Source organism: Falco cherrug, chromosome 10 (genome assembly GCF_023634085.1).
Source record: "Falco cherrug isolate bFalChe1 chromosome 10, bFalChe1.pri, whole genome shotgun sequence".
Taxonomy (NCBI): Eukaryota; Metazoa; Chordata; class Aves; order Falconiformes; family Falconidae; genus Falco; species Falco cherrug.
The window spans coordinates 14,412,123-14,439,871 of record NC_073706.1 but is presented as its reverse complement, the minus strand read 5'-3'; the positions used below and the strand labels follow the sequence as shown (position 1 = coordinate 14,439,871).

Here is a 27,749-nt window from a genome sequence, read left to right as displayed (position 1 = left end):
TCCATATCTCTTTGCTTTATTGTAATGCTCTTTAAAAGATGACACTGCAGTTCAAGTCCGGTACCACTCTACAGAACAAGGACTAGTGTTCACTGAAATTGCCATTCCTGTGAACTTCACAAAAAACACGTCAGGAAAATTAAAGATACAGTACTCCATACTGAGCGTTTCTGCTGGCATGAAAATGAGAGAGGGCTCTACTAGAGGTCACTAAGCCTAACAATCAAACTCTAATAACGGACATAAAAATGTCTCTTCATTTCTGTTTAAATCACTGATTACCCAAGCCTTTCTTCACAGGATCATTAATATTGCCAAAGTAAGGTGAGAAGTGAAATACCTTGGTAGACTGCCATTCTCCGAGAGGACCACTGTATCTTTAAATGTATCCTGGTTTAAACAACAGAGGTTTTACCTACACTTCTTAAATTATTGCACAGATCATTACACTGATAAATACATCATGAACCTATGGAATGTTACAGTCTGGCCTGGAAAATAAAAGCAGCAGCATTATCCTTGAGGTATCAACCATAAGGGAGAGCTGGACAAGCAGTTCTTGAAATGTAATAATTATTAACAGGTTTCAAATCACAAATGAAACATTTTAAAACAATTCCTAACTCCTAGGATTAGTTTCCTGGTTTGGGAACATTCCCCAAGACTTTCACTCTTTTGCAAGTGGCACATAGCTTGAATGTCTTCAAGTTTTTCTTATACCAGACTACCTGTAGGAATCCAGCTGCTCTCTATTTTCCAAACCTGAAGCCATACAAAGAAATAAAAGAGTTCGAAACACCAGGAAATTTAAACTAAACATTGTAACGTCCAATTGTTGCAGCAGTCATTTCATCTACTGTGCTCTCTCCTGGCACTTGGCTTGTACAACATAAAAATGTTAATGCGGTGTGGGAGTGAAAGGAAAGCGGAGCCCTGGTCATCCAGCAAACAGACGAAGCACATGGTGCCACTGACACCTTGCCAAACCTCGCGTTCACTCGGATTCCTGGCCGTACCCTCACTTAGATAGGTGGCCCCAGCTCCAGCAGACCGCACGCAATGCCCCCAGTCACAGTGCTCGGGATCAGGCCAACGGAAACAAAGAAGAAGATTTGGGAAGAGAAGGGGGGATTAAAAAGAGCGTCTAAATCATAAACACTCGTTCCACACACACAACTTCACTGGATGCATTTCTCCCAATGGCAGAAACTTCCCAGCCACCTACCCCCCAAAAAAGTAAAATCCAATAAAACAGAGGCTTTGCAAAAGAAAATGTCTTCATTTCATCCTCTCCTCTGGAAGACATGGCAAAATATTTATAGATTCAGACAAGTCATTATAAGAAAAGTAATTTCCCTGTCAAACCAGGACCGGTTGGTATACTAGTTTTGTGGCTGCAGTTACGCTTTCTGCCATTATATTAGGTTTTACTATCTTCCAGTAACACCTTTCTGGGAGTTGTAGCATTTTGTTGTATCTCTACTGCACTGCAAAAACAGAGACGGCAACTGTTCTGCCACCATCTCCTCAACCAGAAGAAAAATCACTATGCAAAGCTTCTGCCTGAGTAGGGCTCTGGCTGTTGAGTTTAATTTATAACAAAGTTTGAAGAGATACAAAAATAAAACCAGAAGAAAAAACAAATGGCTCATGCCAATCGTAGCTGCAAGTGATATATAAATAAACCAGTTTTCTCCTAGGCAAACCACACAGCTGAGGAAAACGTACGTGTACACATCACAATACTGTTGATTGAATGGACTGAAATAAAGTTTATCCTGCTATGAGCTATTTCAGGAGGTTTATGAAGGAGAAACTGTAATAAATTTGTACACAGGAAGCTCAATCAGCTTCACATCACTCTGGACAGACACCAGCAGTCAAGACAGTGCAACCCATCGGGCGCGTTTTGCCGTCACCGCTACTGCAACACTTCACAAAGACTACCCGTTAGTCACGGACGGGGCAGTGCCACTTCACACACACCACATGGCACCGCCCTCACGGTACATGCATTACAGTTTCGTACGGGCAGCAGACAAGTGACAAGTAGGCAACAGAGGTGTATGCATAAAAATACAAAGTTACGCTTGACATGCAATTGAGCTGTGACAAAGGTATACTTGGAACTGGAGAAAAAGCAGAACAAAAATCCTCGTTTTACAGTCAGGCTGTAAACGTCCGCCAACAGTACCGCAAGCAGCATTGTAAACCAAGATGTCTCGTGCCTTCTGCACTTCCAAAGGGTCAGCGTGCCCGCAAGAATGCCTCGGGCGCCCTGGATGGCTCAGCCTAAGTAGTGCTTGGGTTGCGAGCAGCAATGGGTCCTGCTGCATGAGCTTCAGAGACCACACTGTCAGGAGAAGCAAGGTGAAAAAAGAAATCCCAACTCTTGCAGGACAGGGTGAGAGAAGACTAGAAAAATATTTTGTTCACCATCTGAAAGATCCTACTAATAGAAATACAGAATCGGGCTATAAACAGAGCTACTTCTATGCTGACTTAAGCCGCCTTTAATATCTGCTACTTTTGACGTGATTCATGATTTTCCTTCCTTTTTAACCTCTTTATATTACTACGAGCTCAAAAACCTCCGTGAAGAGGCATTATTTAAGGTAACTTAGGTCGGTTGTTTGCTTGAACTAATTTTAAAAAGAAAAGGCTTTTTAGGTATGTATGAAGATTTACAGTAAAGAACTCCATGCTGGTAGCAAAGCAGACTACATGACAACATCATGATTCGAAGTTTTCAAGCGAGCTGATTGTTTTCAGGCCAAGTGTACATTTGCAACCCAACCTCAAAAATACAATGGGATACAAAGGACACCTTTGTTTTTAAAGTCACAGTTCTTCTGTAGAAGTTACAGTTTGTGTCATGCAAAGCAATTTGTTGGGTCAAAACTGAGACATAAATGAATCTTCTATTCCATTCCTTAATGCTGACAAGGAGTTTCTAAAGTTTCCGAAATAGTGTTTCTTTAACAAGATCCAGAAAGAAAATGGGGAGGAATACATGACAGAAACAGAAATACAGCCTGACATATTAAAGATTCATTTGGAAAACATCTGCTTAATTTAAATTTTACTATTAAATCCAGACATCTACTTATCTTGAAAGGGGCTTGCTGCCAGCCTCTCCAAAACGTTCTCATATTTTCCACCCACTTTTTCTTACTGGAATCTTTTTTATAAATTTGTTTCACTGCCAAGTTGCCAAACATATCCAAAAGGCCATAAGCAACAGAAAGATTTCATTTTTATCAGAACAGATAAAATAGATGGGTAAAAGGAAAAAAGACAGAATAAAAACAGACTATATAAAATACTCAGACTGGGAGAAGGGCATAGGTAAGGAAGGAGATTGCCACAACTTTGTCTTTTGTGTATGAGAGCTGCACTGTGCTAACTCTTAACCCATTAAGCAGGAAGGGCAAGTAGAGCCATTCTAGATATCCCATCACAGCTCAGGTCAAAACTGTAAGTTTACACAAATAATTACCTAGCTCTAGATTCCTTATAAATCTAAGGGGAGAATATAAGTTGTAAAAGACAAAAAAAAAATATAATCTTAACGTTTAAAAACAAAACTCTAATAAAACAGTATCTTAAAAACCATCTTGAATTGCCAGACATAATATGGTCAGCGCAATCCATAAGGCATTTGAACTGGATCTATTCAACTGCAGTTTGCTCATTTAATAGCTGTCCTTTCAAGACACACCCTGTCCTTTGTTTGCATTAAACACCTCTAGTCATCTCAAATTGTATGAGGACTGGATGAATACCTATTAACCTACACATGCAAGGTTGAGCCATGAAAGTGTGCTTGCACTGATTTTTTTTTCCTTTGAACACTCATGTTAAGAAAGTCACTGTAGTCAGTTTCAATAGTGCAAGGAGAATGCAGTTATCACTATCTTTAAAAAAGGGAGAGCCACCTTTATGTAATAAAAGATTCTGATGCCTTTTTCTTTTTTTTCCTAAACTGGGATAGAAGAACGAATGGGAAGCACAAAAGTAACAGATCAGTAAGGTCAATCACGATACTCCAGTTGCGTGTAAAACTTTCTCCCCTCTATCAGCCAGCATAGCCTCCCCTCCCTAGCTGTGCAAAACAGAGTTAACAAGAGTTCTACCAGTTCTGGTTATCCCACCCATCATCAGCTGAAGATGCCTTTTTTGTTGCCTTAGGAGGTTTTCTGGTCTTGCTCTCCCCTCCTGTGTTTTCCCAGTTGGTCTCCCAATTTTCCCAGCTGTCGCTGTTACTGTTCTTGTTGTTGGAGACTGTTCCCGAGCCCCACACGTCCCAGCTATCAGAGCTCTTCTTCTCTGTGGAATTGTCCACATAGGTCCAGCTCTCACTGCTTGGAGATTTATGAGCTTTTGGTGGATCTGAGTTGCCAAAGGTCTCCCAGAAGCTTTGATCTACAGCATTGTTCTGGTAGCCCTCCCCTCCACTGTTCTGGTAGCTGTCTCCTTCAGCTGGTCTTCTATAGGGTGGGGGGAAAAAGAAAAAAAGTTAGAAATAAATTAGTTACAAGAAACAAAAACAAATGATCACCAACAAAAGAAACTATAACACTACTGCCTTTGTTTAAACAAAAACTGCAGATAAAGGCAGGAGAAATAAATATATTGCTCCAAATAGCACAAACTTATATTCCAATTCATAGATTTTTCTTAAGAACCTTAAGTACTAATAGGCCCAGGGCAAGGGGGTATGCACCTGGAATAATTTTAAAACCAAGGTGCCACACACTATCTTACTCTCAGTTTAACAACTATCATAAATACTTAAACTGAATTCCTCCTGTATTACATACAGGAGGACTACTAGCAAAGACAGAATAATTTCTCTATATTTAAAAATTACCTGCTACTACTATACTGCATAGAACACACAGGAGATAAAATTATGCATTTAAAGAGACACAGAAACCAATAACAAAAAAATACCTTTCAGAATTATCATCTGGTTTCCCAGAAAAAAAAGTGGTGACATCTCGCCATCCCTTACTTCCAACTCCCTGAACCTAGAGAAGAAGACACCCCATTCATTTGGGCTGAACCAACACCTTTTCCAAGTCCAACAGCAAGAGCCACAACACATTCCTCTACTTGCTCAGATAAAGAGAACACATTTAACCAGAAAATTTCACTCACAACTTATTCGTATTTTTGACATGGTTGATGGAAAGAACAAACATTTGACACCATCATGCTGCTGGAAGATGTGAAAGTAGGTCAAGTTTAGTTCTTTCACTTACCGTTATCAATAACAGCTTTTGAATTCTCTCCTAGACTTCCGTAACAAAAACGCTGGAATTACTCCTTACATAAAATTAAGCCTAATGACAGCACTGATTCTTTGATGTTATGATTCATATAACTAGTATTTAATATTTACACTGTTCTGCAAAACTACTCTCACCCCATTTCAGGAGTATTATTTCACTGCCCATGTAAAACAGGCCAAAAGTTGAGTTCTAGAATAAACATGATTGCGAGGAGAATCCTTTGGAGGTTGTTATAATGACTGGCATTGGATTAGAAACACAAATTCTGAAGTATCACCCACAGAAGTTACCATTCTAAGTCACAGATAAGGAAGATGATCTCAGAATTCAGACTTCCAAGTTGCCAGGGTCTAAACAGAACAGGTAACATTACTTATTTTATTCAAATAATCCCAACATTTAAGAAACTGAACTAGTACGTGATAGAGCTTCCAGTGCTGACTCTCACAGAGCTAGAATGACAGACCCTCCAAGGTAACACCGTAGAAGTTATCAAAATTGGTATTAGATTGTGCAAGAATTCTGTACTGAGCAGTTGCAGACAGCACTTACCCCATTACCAAGCAATGACAGCAAAAGACAAAGAAAAAAGGTACAGAACATCAGTAAGTTTAACCATACAACTGTACACAAGCTGTCTCCATATTCTCTAGCAGACATTTTCTTTTTGTGTTTGGGACACGGGCTGCCTAACTGCATCATGCCCTCGATGAAACTATTACGAGGACGACATCACACTCGATTAGCTTTTTGATAACCCAACAGAAGCACTGCACGCTGAAAATTACACTTCCAAAATTTCTGTATTCAATGCAAGCAGAGACTAAAAGCCACATTGTGGTTTTGTTTCACTACAAACTTTTCATAAGAATATGGAGACTGGCTTACTGTTTGGCCTCCTTTAAGACAGGCAGGCCACTTCATACCTTGCTGGCCAACTGTGATACCCCCACGGTGACCTCCTCAAATATTTTCCCCTCTTTCACCTACGTGAATCAAAGTATTGGCAATTAGTCAAAGAATTACTGAAAAACAAAAAGTGTAGGAAAAAAAAAAAACAAACAACAAACTAAACTGAAAGTGAATAAAAATATACTTAAGTCAAAACTAACCAAGTTAAGAAAATGACATATAAAGTCCACTGATCTATAATGCAGCGAACCTCAATCCTTTGAAGTTTGTGGAAACTTTCTACTGATACATATACAGTTTTGAGGAAGAAATCATTACACTAATGCTGAGCATAAAAACACCAGTACAAAAAAAAAATCTGAAAATACGACATTTTATGAATATATTTTACAATATAAAAAGATTTAGTTTGGAGATTAAAACTGATCAGAACTATTATCTGTCCTTTATATATACTTATTTCAATATTAAAGGGGCTTTAAACGTTGGACAACCAGAATACAACTGGTGCCTTTCATCAATTAATACTCAGTAAAAATAATGAAAATACTGTTCCAAAGCCAATGACTTCATATAACCATGTATGTGGCAAGCAGTGATCACTGAATACTTACTTCAGAAAGTAACTTATTTAAAACTAACAGTGCAACATCATAAGGTAAATAGACTTCTTTTTTTTAATATAGAATGCAACACTCCTCATTAAATTGCCCTAAAAAAGTAAAAATCAGCTCAAGGAAATACACCCTAAAAATAACCCTGAAAATAAGGCATGTAAGCACTCTGAAATGAGCTGTGGATAATTCTAGGGACTAGGAAACCAATTAGAGTCTTTGCTTGTGATTTGAACTGCTATGGAAAGAACATTGAATTAATAAAGGTAACGCAAGAGATATTATTTTGTAATGTGATTAAAAACATTCTTTTCAAATTGAAAATTAATCCATTTTGTGGTGGCATTGGTTCTCTTATGAAAATAAAAGTAGTCTGCTTTATCAATACCAATATATTTTGGGGAAAGGTATACAGGGAAGTAAAGCACCACATTCTCAGAAAAGACTTCATCAAAATTTTGGAGCTGATCCAAAATTCGAGAAGCAGAGAACAAACACATGCCAAATGGGGAAGCTGTAAAACCACATTTTCCTTAAAACATATGAAACAGGAAAGCAACAGGGTGCACACTAGGGAGAATCTTTGACTAAAATTTGTAGTATCCGTGATCACCAGTCACTTCAGAGGACTGCCTTCTTTTTTCACATGCCCACCAGCGATTATGTGTATTGACCAAGGTCAGCACGTGCGCTTTCTTCCAACTGCTGCTGGAAGTGCCCTTAGCCACACATTTTTGGTCACTAACAATTCTAAAGGGAAGGTGAAAATCTGCTTCAAACTATTTTCCTAGAAACAACACATTACCTAGAACAGTTAATCAGAATGTTACTGGCACACTTTTCGTCTGAATGCATGCAGAACTTGGTTTCAACTGACTATCAGAGTATCCTGAACAAATACCAAATAAAGGTTGCAGGAATGTGTTACTTTTATTGACAAACTGTCCCCATTCATCTTAAAACATCTGCTTTATCCTGAATTCTACTGCCCCTGATGAGGCAGCAGATGAACTACAGTGGCTCAAAGATGCTTAGCTAAATCAAAACAATGCTGGCAGCCAGATGGGTAAAACACTATGAAATTAACACTCAAAGATGCTACTGCTAATATATTTCTTTTTAGTAACTGATTTTCAGATTCGTTTAGAGTGCGTTTTCATCTTGTCCCATCTTCCATTATTGAAAGCATGAAATCTACAAAATAGTATCCAACAGGGAAGAATGTAAAAAGACCCTTGTGGACATGAGAAAGATTGGTGGAGGGAAATTACCCTCATATTTTATTTCTTTCCTAACATACTAGCTTTGAATTATTTGATGTTTCCCTTTAGCTATTGTGTTCATGTATGAAAAACCAGAAGGATGCACTGACAAACTGAGCAATTTTGGCAGGAAGAAACAATCCCTCCCTAAGTCAGCATAACCATGCTCTGCAAGTAATTTAACTAGTTCCAAAGTTACCTTTTCTTGTGCAGGTTTGAGAACATTTTCATTTAATGTCTGACCTAACTCTGATGCCTATTTAAAAGCAAAACAAAAACAAAGTCAGTCATATTTTCCTTTGGATAAAAAATAAAAACAAGAAAAAACAAAACCCAAAAAACACAGCCAACATCTTCTGCAGGCTCATTTCTCAGCAGTATCTCCAAAAACACGTGAAGCCTTAAGCTTAGCAGAATGAGCTGAAAAGCACACACAGCACAGTGCTGCAGAAAACATTAAATAAATTAAAAACAGATACAAATGGCAATAGGTCATTGAAGATGCCCAGAGCCCAAGCAAAGTCTGACCTTGCACTGGAAGCAGAAGCAATGGTTCAACCAGCAACAGCCTAGAAGATGGGACCTGGCTAATGCCTGCAGCTGAATATTTGGAAGAACAGACTTCATTCACCCTTATTTTTCCTTAGAAATGGAATTGCATGTAGAATTAGATCTTTTTGGCCAATTTTTCACCAATTCTTCTGTCTTGTAATGCTGGTACTGTCATCTATTAGTAACAGCCCAATTGTTTCTAAGCAATACACAAGAGCCAAAGCTGCGAGAGATTTTTGTGATCTTTTTCAAAGCTCCAAGTTTGCAGGGAGAGAAAATAAAGAACTTCAGAAATCTATTCCAATCCAGAACAAAATGCGTAAGGATATTGTACTTCAGAGGCATCTTACAAAAATGCAAGCCTACAGTACAAATCACAAAATTACTTTCATAAGACAGTATTCACAAGGACAGCAGGGTTTGCAAAGGTTTCATTTGAAATCATTCCTTTCCCTACCACCATAATAACCCTTGATTGACTTGAACTTTTCTTCAGAATTGCCACATTATACTGACTACCTTCTGAATTAGCCCAATTAATCCAAAAGGGCCAATACACTTGCCAGACAAGCATTATTCCTAAACATTAGCAGAGACTAATGACATTTAATTTCCTAAGAGTTTATATCTTACTGCTAACATTGGTTAGGCTGTGAGTCTTCCTTCATTCATGTGTTTCCTGGGGATGGGGCACCCTGAACATCCTTCCTCCACAGACTCCCAAGTGCGTAACAAGCCTTCCCCTTCGCCACAGCTCTGCTCGCATCTCCCCTCTACCCAACCACCATTATCTCCAATACTTCCACTCCTTACCAGTGCAAGTTATTTGAGAAGACAAAGGCAAAAAGGTAACCCCATTTCCACCTAGTAAGAAATGTGAATCAAATCACATAAGGCTTGTTATCATTAGAAGTGAGGCTAGAAAGTGTTTAAGAAAAACAAGAAAGTAGATTTTACATGTTTGAAAAAATCCTTCAGAGTCTATTAAACCTGGAAAACTGTTTATGTTATATAATAAAGACTGTAATACACTACAACTTACAGTTGAACTATGCTAAGTGGAATCACTGCTAGAATTCGGAAGAATTCTTGTGTTACCCCATTCACTCAACCACATAATTTTGTAAATATGGGAAAGAAAGATTTGGGTACAATTGCGTTTCCATCTGAATCACTTCTTCCTCTTTACTGTTGTCAAATTTGGGATAACATCCTAAGTACCATTACAAACCCTACACGATGGGGCATTTGTTACAGTCTGCCTTCCAACACCACCCCAGGGTAGTTCTTGGTATGCTGCATTCCCGAATCAGACATGCAAACAGAAATCCTGCAATTTGTGATTACAAAGAGCATGGACAAAAGTACAGAGTATTTTCTGAGATCACTGAGCTTGGATACCTCTATCCAATTTAACCTATTTTAAGCAGATTTGAAGAAATACTACCATATGAAACACACAACATTATTCTAAACAGATTTGACTTAAGGCAAAATAAAGAAAAGACAGCTCAAGAGCAAATGCACATATTCAGCACGAATAGTGACAAGGAGTCCATGCACAAGAATATATGTGAGGGTGTTACCGGCTCTGGCTGCTGCTTGTAGCCCCAAAACTTTACCCAGACAGCAAAAGAGAAAGAGCAAGGAAGGTAGAAGCAGCTTTTAGCAAAAAATTGGCAGCATTTTTTCAGGCAAGTTAAGTAGCATGAACCTTTTCTAGTTTTAACATCTACTGACAAGACAAACAGTGAATATGTTTGGTCACTGGACACCAAATATATTTTCGAACAACATATTACTCAAAAAGATGTTAAATCTGTTCTACAGAGCCAAGGATGAGATGTTTCAGGAACAAAATTTAAGCTTCAGTAACACAGCTTAGACTCTAGAGCCCCATGTTGCTGTGGTCCTCGTCAGTAGATGTGATGAGCTTTTACATTTAGTATTATATTTACATTTGATAATAATACCAAAAAAAAAAAAAAAAAAAGAGAACAGTTTTCTAAAAGGCAAACTGCTGGAAGGAGTGAAAGAGGAAGACTTGTGTAACATTTAAGTTTTTCTTTCATAAGCCAAGCAGCAGATACCTTCAAGCTTCTAAGTAGCAAGTTTGGGTGCTTTAACAAGACATTTGTGTTGCAAAACATGCAGAAGTTTGGCTTGCTATTTGGAATATTAAAATCCTACTGCATACATCCGTCTGAACAGCAACACCTGCAGTTCTGCATTTGTTTTGAGCAATACCATCCTACACATGCGAGGTTAATGTTACACATACAAAAAGAGTTGTAGTTCGAAGTAACACTCCCTATACCATGTATTAATATACATAAGCCCCCTCTCACTCAGAACTTCGGCACATTGAGCATCCTATTATTTTTCACATTTTTACATTTGAATTTAAAACTTCTCCATGCAAACAGATCTTGCTTATGTCAGAGCTCTGTGTAATTCAGGTCTGACTGTCTCTGTTTAACCCTAGTTTGAAAGAAGAAATGCTTTTGCAATTGCTGCTTACTTAAATACACACAAACAGGTTAATTTAATAACAGTATCAAGCAGTCCACATTTGTAATATCTTATTAGTGTTTAGTAATGGAAAGATTGCTTGCATTACATTATATTGCCAAGAAAACTACTTCAAGATAGACCATATTTAAGGTTCACAAAAATAAAATAAGGGTATTTTAAGTTTGCCAGCATGCATGAATTAAAGCATTTCATTCTACTGTCTCTCCAATACACCCAACAGTTACACACAGCTGAGTACCACTGTTTTATTTCTTGCTTAATTTGATCACTGCAGTTGACTGCAATTCCCATGGAAATAAAAGCTAGAACCTAAAAATTACTATGTGCACTATGAAGGAAAAACACACTGGTCTGTTGTTGATCAAGTCTAAATCAGTTGGTGCAGGCAAATACATGACATTTCGAGCCAATTACAGTCAATAAGACAGAGCTAAATCTATAATCACCTTTTGACTTGCTTGGGATCCAAACCTGCTAGCCTGTGAAAAGAAGCAAATGCATTCAAGCTTATTACGAATAAAACTTTTGATTTTTAAATTCATGCAGCGTTTCCGAATGTGTGATCCTCTCCAAGAAGAAAGGACCTTTGCCAGAACTTGACAGTGAACACAGAATATCCATATTCACCACCTTTGGCATTCCAGATTGCTCTGGGGAAGCATCAGTCTTTCTCAACTTACAGCCAGGGGAAGAAAGGGTCAATATAGACTAGACCTTGGTGGGCTAATGTGGATGATTATCAGTATTTTTGTCTCTCATAATGTCACCCAAAGTAAAAGAGAACTGTTACACTCATAAATGTTTGGAAGAATACTAAGCAAAGCTGAAAAAAGTTGTAATGCATTATTTCCACAAAAAATGTTTCCACCATCATCTACGTAAAACATAATAAATTTTTATTTCCTCTGGGTTTAGTCTACAGTTAGTTGAATGATTGTCATATATGTGTGCAAATCTGCAGAACATGCAGAGCATGAAGACCATGCCTGTTTTTCCCACAGTGTCCCTCTGGGCACAACCTCTGCCCACCAAGCTTTCTATTTAAACTGACCAAAATGCTGTAGTTAGAGAGAAGTCAGAAGGAAAGAAAAATTATAAAACCATCAGCAGTTTGTAACTTGGTATTAAATTCCTGCTGAAGAATGCAATGTTATCTTATTTGGCACAGACCAAAATTTCTGCTTTATAATAAAAATTCTTTTTGAGCTGTTTCTTGATGCTTACGTCCAGTGGACAAATTTACAAAGTGTCCATCCAGAAACATAAGAAATAGTCAAGGCAGAGATCTGCATTCAGTATGCATCCATTTTATAGGCAAGGATACACAAAGAGCAGAATTTAGTTTGTCTTGGTAATATTTTTTAAAGATACATCACTATTAGAACACTAACAGAACCTTTGAGTTTACAAGAATTACACTGAAATACATTTTGTTTACTTACACCCTCTTTAGCAGCTGAGGCAATTTTGCTTGCTCCAGTCGTAAAACTGCTCCATCCCTTTAAAGAAAGCGAGAATGTCACAAGCTATGTGTGAATAACACTAATGAACAACCACGTGTTCAGTATTACATGTTAAATTAAGTCAAAATGTCCTCCCATATAGCTTGTCCTGTAGTCACAAGAACTACGTGCTAATAAAAGCAAAAATCAGTTTCTCATTTAACTAATGTAGTGATGAACTTCCATTATTTGTGTCCAAACACCTGCAATTTTAACAAACCTGAGTGCTTTAGATGTTATTCTACTAAAAATGGATATATGAAAAAAAAAAATCCCTCCCCTCTCCCCCTCAAGAAAAAAAAAAAAAAAAAAAAAAAAGACGACATTAAAACCTTAGTAAGCAGATAGTGGTGCTTCAACAGGATGGGGAAAAAAAACAAAACCAAAAGAACCACATCAATGAGCAGCTAAAATGTATGCCTGGAAAAGCTGAAAAGAAGAATTCGTGCTCAAAAATATGAGGCAGCAATACACAAAATGCCTATTCAGCAGTTTTCCACTTCATAATAAAGCTTCAACCTGCTTGTTCCCTGCAAATTTTATCCTTAAAAACAAAAGAAATCTTAATTATTTCCTCACTGATTCTTGGAGCATCTGAAAACCATTAGCTATTTCTTAAAAAGTTTTCTGTAATGCATCCGAAAAGTTTTCTTCTAACTACTGATTTGCCAGATACTGATTAAAAAAACTAGCTAAAAAGTAGAGCAGGAGAGTGGTTGTAATAATTATTTTTTTTTAAACAAAATCATTAAAACCCACTTCACTACTGTTTAGATTTTAGTTCTTTTAACTCATTTATCCAGAATCTGCCCAGTAAAAGAAGTGGGGAAAAAAACCCACCCTACTTTAATGGATAAAAACCAGAAACAACCTTTAATATATCTGTGGTTTTCCTTGTATATAATAATGAATGAAGAAACAGATACAAGGTTTTTTCTTTGCAGATCATCGCCACCTAATTTTAAACTGTGGTACAGAATCTTTTAAATGTAGCATTATGAATGCAAGGTTAATATCCATGTCTACCACTGCCTTTTATCAATTTGATTTCCATTCAAGTGTAGAAGTTCTGTTTAACGCGTGGATACTTTGGTATATATAGGTAATATGTTACCTTTTGGGTAGATTTCCATACAAAGGTTGTAAATTGTAGAATCTTTTTCTCATTACCCCTTCTATTTCATTTGACTACACCACATATTTAGGTTGAGGAAACGTCTTTTTAAAAAAGCAAACAATTTTCTGCCTATCCTTTTCAAATCTCTTCATTAATTGCCCTTCTTGTCCTATGCTGAAACACTGGAAGATGACTACATCACCAACTGCAAAAAAGGCAAAAGTGATGTGTCTTGTAGTTTTTCTGTCAAGAATAGTCTCAAGAGGCTCCAGACAAACTTAAACTGCAATTACATCTGCTCTTTACAGAACAAGTTGGATAGCGTTGTTGGTGTGAATTCTACAGAAAACGCTCCTTCCGATATGTAACAGCAGAAAATAATGTATGTACATAAATGTAGCATGTGTGGGGAAAAACAGTCATACACTGTGGAAGGAAAATTGGTTTCCTCACCAGGATGAATATGCATGCAAATATTCAGTTTCACTATAATAAACGACTTTAAATTGCACTGCAGTATGTATCTGTGGTCACAAGAGGGCATTTTAATCACAGGTTTCAATGACATCATGTATTCAAATAAAGCTTGACAGTAACCCGGACAACAGAGTGCCACCTCTCCTTCGCTGTCTTAGCACATCTGCAATACATTACAGATGTGGCTTTTAATACGAGCTCTGGCCTACAACCTATGACATACCTAGAAAATATTCAGCAGACCTATACTAAGCACCCTGTGGGATCACCTGGAACGCTCTTCAAAGATTCAGGCATTACCTTTTTCTGTTCTGTTCTACTGAAATTATTATGTTTAAAAAAAAAAAAACCAAACCAAAACAAAACCACAAACACCAAACAAAAAAAAACAACCAAACAATGGAACCTGGTATGGATATTTAGACCAATGAGGACCTACAGAAGACTACTGGCTGCTAACCCTGGTAGAAAACCTTACTCTACTTCAGCGTGACTTGAAATCCCAAATATTATTCAGCACTGTTACTTTGCAGCCTATCAAAGCACCAATGTGTCTGTCCCTCACAGCCTCCAACTTTATTCCCATTTTCCTTCAACAACGCATCTTTCACTATCTATACTTTAATCATGACAACTGCTCAACCATATGCTGCTATCTTTTCACAACCTGTCACAAGTATTTCAAATGTTTTCATCACTGCTCAGGGCTTCTGGCACCCTTATACACACACACTTCAGTTGTTTTCCACTGAACACGCTAATATGGCTAATCCATTTAGAGCATTAGCAGCCTAACTGCTGTTCCCAACAGGTAATTATTTCTCTTTTGTTTTTCTCCAAGCCCTGTTCAGTATTAGTTCTTAATCCATTCCTATATTCTCATTTCCTTATTTCTATGAGCTGATACCAGACATAATTCCTCAGTTTTTCTCAAGTTTCTCCCTTCATTTTGCCTTTGGAAGTCCACCAGTATCTTCTTCACTCTTTGAGAATACAACCAATACCCTGCATGTGTCTATCTACCTGCAGTCTTTAGTTTCTCTTCTCCACTTACATTCTCCCACAACAGGGGATAGAAAAGAAGAAAACGGTAATTCAGGTCACAGAAAGTTTGACATGATTTCTTACCGAGTACAGTGAAGACATAGCATTATTCAGGAAGTCATCCTCTTTTTTTGGAGGGTTTACTGTGTTTCCAAACCCCACGTAGCGGTTCTCTTGGCCACTACCACAAGAAAATGAATAAACAGCATCTGTATTTGCATGTGTTCATTAAAACCATTAAAAAACCTGACAAACATAAAAAAATGACAATTGTTTAACGGACTTTAAAATACACCCAGAAAAAAAAAAAAAGTCCTAAAGCAGCCAGCACCCGAAATACAAAACCACTCACTTAATAAAGACATAACACCAACAAGGATCCACTGGGGAATCCTTGCAAATTAAAATGTCCCCTATTAAAGCTGATACGGTCTTAATGATTCTCCATGTTTAACAGATCACTGATATCAGAAGTCTGAGTAAATCCTAATAAAGCAATACATGAAAATGGGAAAAAGAAAGAAGAAAACAGTGTTAGCTTTATAAAAACCCCTGTTTAACTCATATCACTATAAAATACTATATGCACTAAAAATTCCATCGTTTGGAGCCCACCACAGCAACATTTTGAGCTACAAGCTCTTTCTTCAATGCTATTCAAACATTTTTGCTATGCAAATGCTTAAAAGGTACCTTCTTCATCTTATCCCTTATCATGTATTTTTATATATGTATATAAAAATAAAATATATTTTTAATAATAAACAAGATGTAACTTAACTAGTTAATCAGGATCACAGTTGTGTAGCTGTAGTATAACATCCAAGCCTTTGTTATGCTAGGGGGCCAGGCACTCAAAAATAAATACTGCATTACCCTTGGTAGGAGCTGACATCATCATTTAACCAGTCTTCAAAAGCCTTGTCTGAAGAGGCAGTTGCAGTCTGAGATTGTCCAGCAGAACTACTGAAAGATTTAAGAATTGAACTGCGTAAAGCAAAACCCACTAGCTCAGCAGTGCAGCCTGACGTATATCATCATAATACAGGTGCAAAATTGATTATTTCTTTTATCTATCAAGCAGGGAACTCTAATGCAACCACTAAAAGCCACTGGAGTATTGAATGAATAAAGCAACAGCAGACCCCAACAATGCTATGCAGGCTATAGCTAGCTCCTGAACTTGCCAGATGACAACTAGGAATGAAGTGCTTGTTCTCTTGATTTACGCTTTTTCAGTTAACTTGATTCTTTAGTGGAAAGACTAATAAACACTGCATGCAAAAGCAAAAAAACAGAACTGCTGCAGTCCAGCTTCGACACCCCTGTGAGTAATTACCACCACACAGAAAAAGTTTGTTTCTTCCCTGGCATTCAATCACTAACTGGAAGAGCACTGTAGTTAAGGTAAGGCTGTGACACACTACGTGTGATTGACACAATGACTAGTCCAAGGTGTATTACAAGCTGAGATAAAAGCAGCGTGGCTTGTTCTCCGCTCTTGCTCACTTGTCTCTGCCATGGTTTAAGGTTCAGGTGGAGGAGGCGGCGGGAGTTACTACAGAACCCTGCTACCTCATATTCCTGAATTTCAGCAAAAGAAATGCTTGTTCAGACAACACCATCAACAGAACAAAACCAGAAGACGCTAGAACATCAGGCTTTGATCCTGCTGCAGACAGATCAACATCAGATAACAAAAATACATACCGATGAGTTGAAGAGAGGGACATTTTAGGCTGAGGTGGGGTCCAGTTCCTGGCAGGAGAAGTTTCAATGGACCACTCCTTGCCTTCAGCTACGGTAGCTACCTAGAAGAGGTAGGAAAATAATCAAGAATCCTAGGTCAAAGTTTTCATGCAAGTTATACACAGATCCTGTAAAGTGAGGACAAGTCATTTCTCCCAATCTGCTGCCAGCTGCATAGATCAATTAATTTGTTTCCACAATAAAGCCATTTTTTTTCTGAATCTTAGGCTAGCAAAGTTGAATTGAACACTGATTTTATTTCTGGCAGTTCTTCAAACTTCTTCAAACAGGCAAATCTGGTTTGAAAAGACTAGATTAATTAAGAGATATAAGCACTAATGACAGAATAATGGAGCAATAGAAAGAGGTGGATTTATACTCTGGCATAGGGCAGCTAAAACACACGCACAGAATTTAAAAGCTCTCTGCCTTCTTCAAACAAAGGACCTGAACTTCATCTCTTCACCCCATACTCTTCCCCCAACCAAGTCATAACTTCAGCAAGTTAATATAAATTTCCGAAGGCCTTGCCCCAGAAATCCTACAGTTCCCTGTTTCACACACTAAAAGGCCTACAGCACACAACTTATAACTTCTTCGCTATCATCATGATAGTCCACTTCAGCCAACCATCTCCTATTCCTAGCAACTTCTAAAGATGCAAAGAGACAACTCACAACAAACTTCAAAGCTGCATGAATATCCCAGTGAGCACAGAATGTACCTTCTTACCCCTTCCATGGCAGCGTCAGCATAAAAATACAGTATCTTTGTAAGTCTCTAAGCTCCTGAGTTCAAGTTGTTTGTTATTTCATTTCTGGAAATTCCAAACCTCCACAAAATGATAATGCCATTACCATTACTGACTTGTTTATAGGCCTGCTAGTGTTTGGCAAATTAATCTACCATTTTGTTTACTGCATCCACAACAGATTGATCAACAGTCATTTCAGCTAAAACTGTACTGCTGAAGTAGTAAACTGTCTACTGTGGACTGCGACAGCTCCACTGACTAAATAGTTGCGACAAACTGTAGCAGTGAAAATCTGAGTCACCTCAACCAAATGCAGAAGAGGAAGTTTCTAATGAAAACTCTTACAAGAATTGGGAAGAAGCACCCTAAGACTTACCCCTTTCAAGAACCACTACAGTGGTTCAAAGGGTTACTACACTACTCACTTCCCTGCCAGCCCCCACTTCAAGAACAACTGTTTACAAAGTACTTTGATACTTTCAGAGGGTAGGGGATGAGGACACAGCCACATAACTGTAACTTACCTGATCCCTAAAAAGAGCTGCAGCTTTGCTGTTGTACTTTTCTTGCATTGTCCAGCAGGGATCATAGTCATCTTGAGACTCTAAGAACTCTCGAAATTTGCTATTACCTCCAGCCTTCATTTTCTCCAGCTCAATATCCTTCCATTTGTCCATGGTTACAGAACGTACAAAACTGAAACACAGCGGAGGGTTTAACAAAATTAAAATCACAACTTGCTATAATTTCCTGCTATATCAGCAAGGACAAAAACCCTATTCCCGCCTTATTACAATCTATCTCAAGCATTGGGAGTATAAACGTGTTAGAGAACACTCTCTAAGTACAGATACATCATTACAAGAAAGTGGTCAGATCCTCATTGAAATAAGCTAAAATCATGCCGTTTATTGGCACTTAGAGAAGACAGTCAACAGAAGTCAAGTGACAGAAAAAACAGCTTTCTTCAAGTCCAGAAATTAATCTAACCCACTATATTAAAGAAACTTTTCTCACACTTCTTCACTGTGCAATTTTCTTTTCCTGTGTTCTCACAGTTACACTTAAGTGACCTGTTAGGACATCTCCTGTCCCACTCCATGCTTCTGCTCACAACAACCCTCAAGTAGTGACAGCTCACTGCCTGAAATAGCCAACCTTTTTAACCTGACCTCATCCCAGGGCATTTCTGACTGCAGTCAGCACCTCAGCTCTGCTTTGAGCCATAAATTCTTGCTACTGTTCATTAAACAATATTAAAAAAAAACCCAAACAAAAAAAAAACCACAAAAAACCAAACAGTGCCCTGTTGTTAAATACAAGGTCACAGGGGCAAAAAAAAAGTGAGACATCATCATCATCAAGAAGGCTCTTTAAAACTTGTATCTTGACTGATTTCTTTCTTTTTGTCCCTAAAGAAATACCCTTCATCATATCCTCACATCAGTAATTTAATTTTTTTCTTTTATGTAACATACAGAATAGTTCCAAACTCTCATTTCCTACGCAATTTCTATTCACTAATGAGTTTCAAATCACTCTTTGAAAAGCAAAGCATGTACTTCCGAATGACGTCCTTGCTTTGGCCATTTCCCTCCTGGACTTTCTCCACCTTTATCATTGCAGTAACTACCCCATGTTCTGCCCCCGTTATATATACATGCACACAACATATACACAGTGAGTCCCTGAAACACATAGCAGTTCTTATTCCATAGATTCCCATCTCAGTTGAGTACGTTTCTTGGAAAAAAGCAAACCCGATCACTTATATTTTAAAAAAATTAATATCCCAAACAGAATAAAGTATCTTATACAGTTGCATACACTACAGAACCATCCTGTAAGCATACTGTGACTTTCTTTGGTTGACTCTCAAGCTGCTCTAGTGCTACTCTAGTTTTCATCAATGAAGTTTATACAAGGTTACAAGAATAGAGTGCAAGGACTACTGCAGTATTACCAAACACCACCACACAACCTCAGGATGTAGCTGGAGACATTGCTTTCTAGAACTGGGCACAACATCACCACACTGATGCAGCACACACCCTGACTAATTATAGACAAGGCATAGAGAGTAAAGCTTGCTTTGGGGAGGAGTATGAAGCAAAACTGCCAGTGAAATGTCAGATTTGAGACATTCTATACCCTTCCAAAACAATACATGCTGTTCACAGCTCATAAATCACCCTGGGGTAACCCAACTCAGTCCATAGTCTGCTTGAAAGGCTGACCTGAGGTGAACTCCCAAGCCTCGGTGTTTTCCTGAGCACTCAAGGCAGATCCAAATTCCGTAGGTCACACTCACCCACTGGGGGTTAAACGCACCACATTCAAAACAGACCTGCGAGAGAAAAACAATTATCTCTAGCACTCAGCCATCACTTGTTCATGAAGTTTTCACAGTACAGCTCAAAAAGTCAAATCATGAAGACGTTACACACAGAAAATAATTTCAGAAGGGAGAGTTTTCAGTGTTTGGAAACACCTCCCCTGACAGCATAAGCTCCCTTCAAATAAATATTTATGCTGCATGGAAAAAAATACTCGTTAACTTGCCTGACTCTGATTATAAAAAATCAGTGTACCAGCTACCAAAAACCAGTGAGAAAATACAGATGAAAAATTGAAATTAATGAGCAAACTTGATTTCATTTCCATATTGCCTTGTAGGAGGAGAAAGTAACCAAACTGAATTCCTGAGATTTCCTTGGCAAAATAAAGATGCAGCACTTAAAGTTTGGAATGTTTATTCAGTCATACTACAGTTTGGCAGTAAATGATAGCAGATCTTAAAGAAAAATCTCTGTTTAAATAGCTTTATTGCTCATACAGTGCAACAACTTAAGTGCTTATGACTGGAATCACCATTCAAGGTTTAATGCATCGATATAAATAAAGCTGAACCTGTCCATGTGCTACCACATTTAAGGTAGCATATAATCAAGTTACCACAAAAAGACAGTTTTAGTTAAGCTGCGCCCAAGACTCACTTGTTTAGTAGACTCCAGGGGTTACAGTGTTAGTACAACTCCTGAAAGACTCATGCTAAATACACAGCAATGTATTATAATACGTAAATGAATAAAAGTTACGGGAACTAACACAAATATGAGATAGCCAAATTTATACGCTGTCATTAATTAGCCATCCTAGTGCTATAAAGACGACAGCTGTAGTAGACCACAACATATATCTGGGTTAGGTAAAAAGAAAATTCAAGTCTATGCAACTAATCTAAAGAAGATTATAATTTTCTCACATTGTTCTCATCTTGTGCTCTGACTTCCTTGAGAACTTTCCTTGTTCTTGGACTTGCCATGATTCTACAAAAGAAGAAAAAAAAGTCATATTCAAGGATTTGATATCGGCAAGACGTTCAGTACCTTACAAGTATATCTCTATGAGAAAGAGCTTGCAATCTAAACCACTCAATCACAACCAACTGCAGGAGAAAAACAAACAAACAAAACATCACCAAACCCATCACCTTACTTTTCCATTTACTTTGTAAGTTTTGAGGCGTTTAGTCATCTTAAATCATCCACAGGAAAGGTGCAATTCAGCCATAGCTGAAAAGGGGGCAGGGGGTGAAAAACATGGAAACCCTTCCATGGCGTATGTGGTATGAAAACAGTCTCTTACTTGATGTGGCTCCCACTACCATTTCTGAAAGCACTTTATAATCATGCATGATTACATGGAATGACATGCACACAACTAGAGACCTAAGCAAAAAATCGAACCCCCTACACTTCAAAGTGCTGAACACATTGCTAAAGGAGCTTTTTACTAGAAGATGCAGAAAAATTATGATTTTCCAGAAAGATTGAAATTTGCTTGTAAATCGAATTCAAAGAAAATAAGGCAATTATTGGGACCTTTTACATAAAATAGCATTCTAATCCCGACGGTCACATCTCATTGGCAGACCACATCATCTTTACTCTTTAATTTTTACAAAGCATGAAACGCAGCAGCAGGGAACAGTGTCAAGCTACAGATAAAAGTTACATTAAGAGAAAAAATGTGATTCACACACAGTACACATCCTGGAAAAACTGAAAGTACACAATGCTCACGATTAAAAGAAATATAGCGTAGGATGCAGCATAAGACTGCAATGTAGGTAAAAAATGAATTGATACTTCCAACTAAGTTGGTACTATGATATTTAAATTAACTTTACACAATGTATCTTCTTCCTTTTTATGTCCAGTCCATCTTTTCATTTCTACTCCAGAAAACGAAATTCTAAGATGTAATAGAAGACAGAGAAGTCACCAAACTCATTAGAAACAGCACCAACTATTACATGTCATGCTTATTGGTCTGTGAAGATACAAAGCAAAAAAAACAGGTCCATGTTTTCATCAAATACTTGTCTGAAAGGCAGAAATTCTTTTACGCAAGTCTTTGACACTTGTTCACTATGCTATTTGACTAAACAGTTATAAGCCCTTCAATTATCAATAGGATTAACAATCTTGCAATAATTTTAGAAAGTAAAGATTGAGCGTTATGTACAATTGCTGCAAGCCAGTAGGAGATGGAGGGAGAACATATCTTTAATTAGAAAAGGAAGGCTATTTTAAAAGGAAAAAATGCCACAGGCAAGGAAACATTAAATTTGTATGAATGCGGCAACGTCAATTTCTTAGACATCTCTAAAGCAGAACAGCCTTCCTGGGAACCGCAACCACAGCGGTACAAGAAATACAATTATTTGCACCACCAGCTAAGACAACATGATTCCGAAAGAAGTTCAACATTGTACCTACATATTATCACTGTTAAAAGTAGAAGTTAATTGTGGCAGAACTCACTGCCTTTAAAGCACTACTTGCTTCATAAATATCTCGTTGACAAATACTTAGTTCTGTGTAATTTAAGGGACAAGGTTTTCACTGACATTTAGAATATGCTACCTTTCATTCTTAATTAATATGTATTACAAAAAACAGGTAAGTTGTGAAAAAAAAGTGGGTTAGACTGAAAAGGTTACTGTAATTAATGGTGAGTAAAATCTTCCAGTCATCCTGCATCAAATTAAAACTGAAGAGAATTATCTTTATCTATAAATAGAAATTGTGTAACTTTCAGAAAAGCAAAGCAAAAGTGTGGCAAGTGACCCTTTGTATAATGAAACACACTTTCTCCCATAGTATTCCAATAGCAACATTTTACATAACTTCCTCCTGCAGGAGGAGGGAGTTAACACTATACCTAAAACACATTCGCTCGTATCTTAAACGGAGATCATAAACACATTTACATAAAGTCCACATCTTCAATTCCACTATTTTTCACTAGCAACATAAGGAAAAATTCTTCCACAGTACAGAAATTAATAAATTAGCAGTAATAGCCAGGCAGACAATTGCGCAGACTTTGGGCCTTCCTCTCTGCCATTTTTGTTACATTTTCTTTGCATGCCAGCTCCCTCTCCTCAGGGCTGGATTTCCTCAGCAACTTCTTGTACCGGTTAACAATGTCCCTCTCTTTGGCTTACTGCTCATTCCCCTTGCCACTAGCCTTCCTTTACCACTTTTTCCCTCTTTTTTTCCCCAGGTTTTCATTCAGAATAACGAACAGAAGCAGAATATATGTGAAGGCCTTCCAGCCTCAATGGCAAAAATTGCTGGAGCTGAACAGGAAAGCCTCTTCCCACTCCAATTCTGCATGAGTCAGGAATTTTCCACAGAGCAGAAAGAGACATCCATCCTACAACATACACCCTACAAGCATTTACATACAGCACGAGTTTCAGATCTGCAACTCAAGTCAACAGAGGAAGCAATTGCCCTTAGGTCTGCCATAACCGCTTTTTTCGATAAAAACTTTAAAATAAAAGACTTTGGCCAAATGCAACCTGAACATACGCACATTCCAGAAGCAGCAAGTTCCCTAATCATACCACTATCATGTCTAGTGGAAAGACAGAGCTTCATCCACACCGCATCGCCCAGGACAAGGAAGAAGCAACTAAGGCCGCCAGCTTATCCACCAAAGCAACTGGAAACATGGGAAGCGGGGGCAACAAAAAAAGTCACACTCTAAAGATGTTATGTCTTGGAAAGCTTAGAGATGTCTAGTCTATTTTCAACTATATTTGCCCACAAAGTTTTCAGCGATCAAATTATCATTGTTCACCATGCAAAAAAAGCTGAGCCCCAGTAGCTGACAGGGCACGTAGCCACCACGCTGTTTAATCTTCATGAGTAAATACCGAAGTATCAACTGTGCAGACACCATAAATAAATACGCATTGTTTTGATCTGATGTAAATGGACTGAAGCAATAAAGAAAATGTTTAGTTTAGGAATAAATTTTAATTGAAGAATATGAATATTTTGAACCCAGGGTTTCAAGAGCTTCACAAAGACCAATCTCACACTCCTACTTCCCAAGCATGCTATTTCCAGAACAAAAACTTGATATGCAGCATATGAGCTTCCACGTTAGGAAACTTTCGCTTGCTAAAAGCAAGCAAAAAAGGCAGAAGCGGCACCACTTTCAGGTGGAAATGAGCAATAACTGGACTTTGTTCCTCTGATGCAGCAGCAAATTCACACAGGTGTAAAGAGCTTTGCAGTTCTGTATACAATGATGAAGCGGTGACGTGGCCCACACGCCCTGGCGGTCCGAGGGCTCCCTGCGGGTCTCCCCAGGGCCGCACGGCCACCGAGGCCTCCCCAGCTGAGGGAACGCTCCGCACCCCCGGCCGCCAGCCCCGCACCCGGCAGGCGAGGCTCGCTTTCCAACACCGCACTGGGGCCGCTGCCCACTTTTAAAGCCGTGCCGCCGTGTGCGCCGAGAGGCGCAGCCACCTTACCTAGAGCCTCACAGGAGACCCGGAGAGCGACTTCTTCACGCACACCTGCGGCACCGGGGTCCCAGCTGAATCCCCAAGCCTCCCTCAGAACATGGCCGGGCTCCCGGCGAGCACCCTGGCCTCTCCTTTCTAGACAAAAATAATATGAAGAGATAGATAAATAAAGGGGAGGGGAAGGCCGTCGTGAGGGGAAGTCGAGGCCTCCCCCCCGCGCCGCCAGCCAGGCGCCGGCACCTCCCGCCTGCCCCCGGGGCCCGGCCCGTGTGACAGCCCAGGGGGCCCAAGCGCCGCCAGCTCGGCCGTGCTGCCCCGTCACGCTGGGGAGCGACCCGGGGGGTAACGGCAGCGGGGCCGCCCCGGCGGAGCGGGCCGCAGCCCGAAGGGCCGGTAACGCACCGGCGGCTCCTGACGCGGCACCGCCAGCCCCGGTCCCGCCCGGCGCCTCACGGCGCAGCCGCCGCCCCCGCCGCGGCCCGACGTTGCAGGGCCGCGAGGCACTGTGGGTGCGCGCCTTAACCCGCTGCGGCCCGGCCCGGCCGGCGGTCTGCGCGGGGAGCCGGCGCGCGGGGCATTGAATTATCCAACTTTTTTATTTTCTAACGGAGGATGCATTGATTTGTTTCAGCCAAGCAAAACCGTGATTCAGCTTTAGAGCGAACTTGGGCGTACGCGGCGCCGGCGTTAGTTCCGAACGGGCACCCGCTCGGTGGCTCGGCTCTGAGGGGAGGCCGCCCCTGAGGGAGTCGGGCTGTACCGAGCCGCGGCGGCGCTTCCCGGCGGCTCCCGTGGGCTCGGGGCTGCCCAGGCGTCGGGCCCAGGCCCGGAGGGCAGGGTGAGGGGCCGGGGTGAGCCTCCGGAGCCGCGTGGGGAGGGCAGTTCCCCCGCTGCTCCCCAGAGACCACCGAAGGCGGGGGGGGGGGGGCTGGAGTTGCTCGGTGGTGCTTGGAGGCATGTGTCGGGAGAGGGCTTTTTTTTTTCTTTTCCTTTTTAGTCATAAACTGTAGACACAGAGCAATGCTTTAACGTTTACATATGAACCCCTCAGAGACAATGCGCTGCTCACTTCAGTGCGACTCCTGGTCTGGCCTTCGTACTTAATAAGTAGGCTGTTACTATCGGCGCAGGAGAGATTAGAAGGAGCCTTTTTCATTATTATTAAAGGTAGCTGCATCCATAGCCTCCTTGCTTCGAGGAGAAGATAATGGGCCCTTAAATGTGCGCAATTAGAAGGACAAAGGGAGGGGTGCAAAATACAAAGCAAATTCTGCTTTAATTTGCAATTCCAGTTGAGGAGAAAGTGGTCTCTTCTGATAAGCACCATTATTTTCTGGTAAACATGAACTAATGGGCAACAAGGTGCCCATTATATAGATGCTATATTACAGGGTCTAATGAGAATATTAATCTGAAATGTTGTTTTGTAGGGCCTAATGAGAATATTAATCTTAGGTTTTCACATATCATTTGTAGATAGTCGGGTGACTGGCGTCGGTGGTGGCTCTGCAGCGGGTCTGGAAGGCCGCACGTTCAGTGCACACTCGATACTTGTGCTCACAGCCTCAGGAGCAGTGTTGGGCAATGCTTTTCATCTGTTGTGGTGTAGGGCTGGGAGCTTGATGCCTCCCGTGGTCTTAATTCACCAGATATGCATGTTCACATTTTGTCTGGGCAGTGAACTCTTGCAGTGGCAGGTTTGTTTTCCTGGGATCAGAATCACTATCACCAATGAAGCACTGTTTTGTGCTTAGTAGTAATTGCACTATAGTAATACTGTTGCAGTTTGCCCTGAACCGGGAGTCATCTTTAACCTGTGATGTGCTACAGTGAGCAGTAAAGACTTACCTATGTGAGTGAGGGCTGCAGGATGGGACCATCTGTTTTTCAGTAGGAATGAAGGAAGGGAAGCCACAGACATTTGCCTTCTTAGCAAGCAAATAAATGCACGCCATTCCCTGGCAAGTCCAGTTTGCACTGTTCCCGGAATTTGGGATGGGTGCATAGCTCTCGTCCCATCTCTGCAATGTGTGACAAATATCTATTCTAAGATAATAGATAATGCCAACAGGAAACATTTACAAAGGCATCCTGCATTGTGCTCTCTGCTTCTTCCCTTCCTCTAGTTATGAACTGAGTCTGGCTTGAAACTAAATTACAAATACTTTTAGCACAATTGCCATTGTTATAATTGTTATGCCCACTGTCAAGCACATATGAAATGTGGTGATAAGGAACAAATTACAGGATAACATAATAAAGTACAAGGCAGGCAGAGTCTCCTTGAGCAGTTTTCCATGTTGAGATTTTTCAGATAGAAATAATTTTACTTGGCTACAAAAGGATAATACTCAAACTTTTAACGGGTAGTCTGATTTGAGAGCACAGAAAACAACTAGAGCCCAATTCTGCAAAGAGCTCATAAACGTGCATCATAATTACAGTGAAGAAAACTAATAGCAGGTGAAAGCTTATGAAGATAACCTGCCCGGTGTACAATTTTGCTTGTAATTCAAGGGTTTTGAATGATAGCTTTGAAACTTAGGTTAAAAAAAAATAATCCCTGGAACAGGATTTAAACTGAAGAGCATTTATTTTCACTTATTCCTCTTACAGACTTCCCATCCCCTTTCTGATCTATTAATAATACTTGATTTTGGCTATTAAATATTGCAGTCCCTGACATAAATGAAGTATCATTATTACTCGGTTTAAATTGCACAAAAAACCCCTGAAAAACTATTTTCTAAAAGAGCTGATAGCATGAGCTTCAAATATTAAAGAAAAAAGAAAAACATCAAACCCCTGTTTCGACTTGTTTATTAACACCTATGTGGGCTGAATACAATACTCGGTACTAGCAGCAGTGGTGGACTGAGAAGCCATAGATTTTTATTGCCTTTTCCCTCCCAACACACCTGAGATTAGCCACTATATCAGAGTAATGTGCAGGATGTCACAATGCTGAAATTGAGGGGGAGCAAAAAGAAACGTAGATACCCTAGTTAGATAAATCTTATTTAATAAATCTGAAGAGCGAGGAGCAAGGAATAGACCTGTTTGCATGATAAATGTCACCGTTCAAGTTCTGCGCTGCCATTA

General features: G+C 39.5%; 1 protein-coding gene across 5 annotated transcripts; it reads right to left on the bottom strand.

Annotated features, from left to right (window-relative positions):
• Nucleotides 1–25,041, bottom strand: ARFGAP1 (ADP ribosylation factor GTPase activating protein 1). 5 transcript variants are annotated; one of them, XM_027813474.2, is made up of 14 exons: nucleotides 24,654–25,041; nucleotides 21,081–21,144; nucleotides 20,053–20,162; nucleotides 18,340–18,511; nucleotides 17,023–17,123; nucleotides 16,189–16,275; nucleotides 15,397–15,493; nucleotides 12,615–12,671; nucleotides 11,619–11,651; nucleotides 10,224–10,253; nucleotides 8,285–8,341; nucleotides 6,224–6,283; nucleotides 4,957–5,033; nucleotides 1–4,490 (listed from the first exon to the last, which is right to left on the bottom strand). In XM_027813474.2, the coding sequence occupies exons 2-14, from the start codon at nucleotides 21,138–21,140 to the stop codon at nucleotides 4,133–4,135; spliced, it is 1,299 nt and encodes a 432-aa protein (XP_027669275.1). In that variant the 5' UTR covers nucleotides 21,141–21,144; nucleotides 24,654–25,041; the 3' UTR covers nucleotides 1–4,132. The 5 variants fall into 5 exon arrangements, with proteins under 5 accessions (XP_027669275.1, XP_014140302.1, XP_027669279.1 ...); XM_014284827.3 differs by lacking the exon at nucleotides 10,224–10,253 and having other exon boundaries at nucleotides 24,654–25,040; XM_027813478.2 differs by lacking the exon at nucleotides 10,224–10,253 and having other exon boundaries at nucleotides 16,189–16,278; nucleotides 24,654–25,039.
• Between the last annotated feature and the right edge of the window lie 2,708 nt (nucleotides 25,042–27,749).